Source organism: Nicotiana attenuata, unplaced genomic scaffold (genome assembly GCF_001879085.1).
Source record: "Nicotiana attenuata strain UT unplaced genomic scaffold, NIATTr2, whole genome shotgun sequence".
NCBI classification, from domain to species: Eukaryota; Viridiplantae; Streptophyta; class Magnoliopsida; order Solanales; family Solanaceae; genus Nicotiana; species Nicotiana attenuata.
Window position 1 is genome coordinate 61164 of NW_017670858.1, and position 3711 is coordinate 64874.

Genomic DNA, 3711 nt, shown 5'->3' on the forward strand with positions numbered 1-3711 from the left:
GTTTATAACGATGGACCATAATCCTCAAGGTAGTCTGAGTTTGATGGCGTGACGGATGGGAATTGGGACTTCCCATTCTCATCTCTTGTCTGAGTTTGATAATGGCGTGATGGATGGGAATTGGGACTTCCCATTCTCATCTCTTTACTCTTATAAGTCGTCGTAATTTACTAATTACAACAAAGAGGACAGAACCTAGAAAAAGAGAAAAGAAAAACAAAGGACAAAAGGGTTTGATATATCGGAAAAGGGTCAAATATGCCCTTATACTATTGAAAAAGGTTTAATATTATCCTCCGTTATACTATCGGTCTAAATATACCCCTAACGTCATACTATGGGTCCAAATATATCCCCGACATCATGAAAGTGGTACAAACCTACCCTTCCTCCGTTAACTACCTCCCCTATGAACACATTTTACTGCTGCCTCACCATTTCACCCTGTTTGCAGCTACCAAGTTCAATTACTTTGAAGTTCTATCATTATTTTGAAGACTTCACTGCCTCTACTTCANTCCAGAAATGTGGTTGAAGAGAAAGAAACAAAAAAAATTAACTCTCGTGTCTAGGTTGTTTTTCTTTCTCACCATGGTCAATTTTGAAACCTTAAACTAGTTTGCCTGTATCTTTGCTTAGTTTTATATATAAAACAAAATGTATTTTCGTTCGTATAAGCATGAATTTTGAATAGCAAAATCAGAAGTTTCTCGGTTTACATTATTTCATATTATCTTTAGTTGTTAGCATTTCTTTTGATATAGTTTGTTTGTATATCTATGATCTGTGATTTTTCTTCAAATGAACGGGAAAGAAAGGTTGTGGGGAAGGGATGAAAATGGGAGTATAATGGTGAGGTGACAATAAAATGTTGTCATAGGGAGGCAGTTAACGGAGGAAGGGTAGGTTTGTACAACTTATATGATGTTAGGGATATATTTGGACCGATAGTATGACGTTAGAGGTATATTTGGACTGATAGTATAACGGAGGGCAATATTAGACCTTTTTCAATAGTATAGGGGCATATTTGACCCTTTTCCCAAATATTCTCTGCCCAAAAAGAAGAAAAAAATCGTTTAAAACGTATGATAACACATTTAATATTCCGTATTAAATAAAAAATCAACCTCTTAATATTTGAAAATACTTTTAAAATTGATAATGATAAGAATCGGTTGTTTGAATAAAAACCCAAAATAGTACTACTCACTGGAGTTTTCTTTGGACCTTTTCCTTCAAAATGAGAAAAACAAAAGAAAAAGAATGTGCTCGGGCCCTCGTTCCATTCTAATTTCTGACATATTGCTTTTAACCTTTCCGTCACGATTCAACTAAATTACAGTAAGAAGTAAGAAGGATTGCTAGAGAATCAGATACGAATAATCAAATCAACCTAAAAGTGAAAGAATAATATCCCCAATGCGAGTAAAAGTAATGTCTCCAACAAAGGAAAAAGATGCTAGTGCCATGTCGCACTGCTAATTGTAAATCTGTTCAAGTCGTCAAAAAGTAGACAGAGAAAAACAAGATGTCAAGAAATTAATGAATACATATAGAATGACTAATCTATCCACGATTTACCATAAATTTACTGTGACTTTTCTTGGAAAGAAGAAAACAAGTCATTTTCACAGCAGATCAAATCAAGGCCTCAATGCTAGCTTTCTTCAACATATTACAGACAGGACATGAGTGGAGAAAAGTGTCACAATATTTGCATGAACATAGGTGTCTGCAAGGAAGGAAAATCATGCACGATTTCCTAGAATTGCAGCTTTTGCACATCATCATCATCATCTGATGTCCATACTGTTGTTCTGTTTTATCTTCCTCTGCTACATGACAAGAAGACTCTACATCTTCTGCAGTACCTCTGTTTGTTGATGAACAAGCACTCTCTTTTAACTGTTCAATCGTGTTGTTAAGTGACATCACCATTGCTTCTTTCTCTATGGCCATTCTCTGCCATGTTTGCTTCTCTATTTCCATTCTTTTCGAGAAATCTTGTAGCTCTGTTGTCCTGTTTGCTGCCTTTGCAATTTCTTCGTCTTTCTGTTTTAGCAAATACTGTGCCTTTGACTCGTATTTTCTCAAGATTAATGCCATTTGTTTCTTTCTTTGCTCCTGTAGTGTCAATCTCAATCTCTCGTTCTGTTTTCAAGGAAGAATCAATTATACTTAATTCAAACATGTACTCACTATTGAAGATTATATTTATACAAAAACACGTTGAGATAGAAGAAGCATATACTATATGAGAATTACCTGTAAACTGAGGAACCGATTGATCTCAATATTCTGTTTCTCTAACTGGGAAGTTAGACTCTGGGAAAACGTTGGCATTGTTTGTGCAGAACTGCTGTTATATGTTGGGACGAATTGCATCAAATTCTGGTTGTCTTTTTGGTACAAATTTTGCAACTGCTGATGCTGTTGTGGGTAGTCGTAATATTGTTGCTGTTGAGGGTTAAAAGAAAACTGATTGAATCCACAAGAATTATTCTCCATCAAATCCTGCGAAACTCCTAAAGGAAAACCAAGATTCTCCGAATACAACTGCGCTTGAATGGCCATATCAAACAAGTTTTTCACCACAACAAAAAAATGAAAGAAGCAGACAACGTGACAATGACTTGATTTGTTCTATAGAGAGAAGATAGGGAGGATCTCTCTATATTGTAGTCTGTTGGCAAAACCTATGCCTATAACTTGGTGATATGTTTCTTGGTTTTGGGCAGGCCAAAGTTATTGGATTTAGAGGAAGCATTTATATACCATAAGGAAAAAGCCAAACATGATGGTGGGGTTTCACTTTCTTCCCTCTTTTTCTCGTCTCTTCTGTATTTATAGTATGTAAAATAAAATAATAAATTTAAAGAAACTGAAAAGTGGCAGAGCTAAAGGGGATTGATTCTCTCTCTTTATTCTTGTGATTTGTGTAGTAGTAGTAATAAAGAGAGAGGTGGTAATTAAGCAAACAACGTAGACATGCAGGTTTTGTGACTTATACTATGTCGTCGGAGATTTCATAGGCGCGTTTTTCAAGCTCAAGTATGCTAAGAAAATTCAGTTCAATTCCATTCCTTATTTGGAGGCTAAAACTGGAATAAAAATTGTTCATATTTTATTAATATATAGTACAAGTAAGATCTTTGAATCATTTATGAGTTATGCTTGTGTCCATATTTACAAAAAATTTATTTTGTGCCTCACACAACTGACACTAGTTGTGTGAAGCCTCTTTAATTTTGTGGACTCAAATGTATAATGGGTCAACAAATATATGGGATAAAAAAGATCTCACACAAATTAGTGTCATTTGTGTGAGTTACAAAATAAAATTACTCACATCCATACCGTTTATACATTAAAGTCATTTATTAATTGGGAACAAATAGAAATATTGAATGAGTTACTTTTTATGTCGTAGTTCTGAAGTCTACTTTATTTTTTATTTTTTATTTTTTTTCTATGGTTTGAAAGTGGCAAAAATTTACCCGGATTTATATATGCACATGTCACACATTTATTATCTTAGTTCAGATATTAGGTTAAAATAAACTTTCTTCCGTCAACATATTTTTTAAGGACAGTTTTATTTGCACTAAATATTGTCATTAAATTTGGTTAATTAATACTACCATAAATTTTCACCACAGTTTATCACTTAACTATGGAAATTCAGTAGGAGTATAATTTATTGTAACA

At 33.9% G+C, this 3711-nt stretch overlaps 1 protein-coding gene across 1 annotated transcript; it reads right to left on the reverse strand.

Moving 5' to 3' along the window:
• Window positions 1–1365: 1365 nt before the first annotated feature.
• Window positions 1366–2978, reverse strand: LOC109243959 (probable BOI-related E3 ubiquitin-protein ligase 3). Its single transcript, XM_019410977.1, has 2 exons — window positions 2269–2978; window positions 1366–2154 (listed from the first exon to the last, which is right to left on the reverse strand). The coding sequence occupies exons 1-2, from the start codon at window positions 2575–2577 to the stop codon at window positions 1642–1644; spliced, it is 822 nt and encodes a 273-aa protein (XP_019266522.1). The 5' UTR covers window positions 2578–2978; the 3' UTR covers window positions 1366–1641.
• Between the last annotated feature and the right edge of the window lie 733 nt (window positions 2979–3711).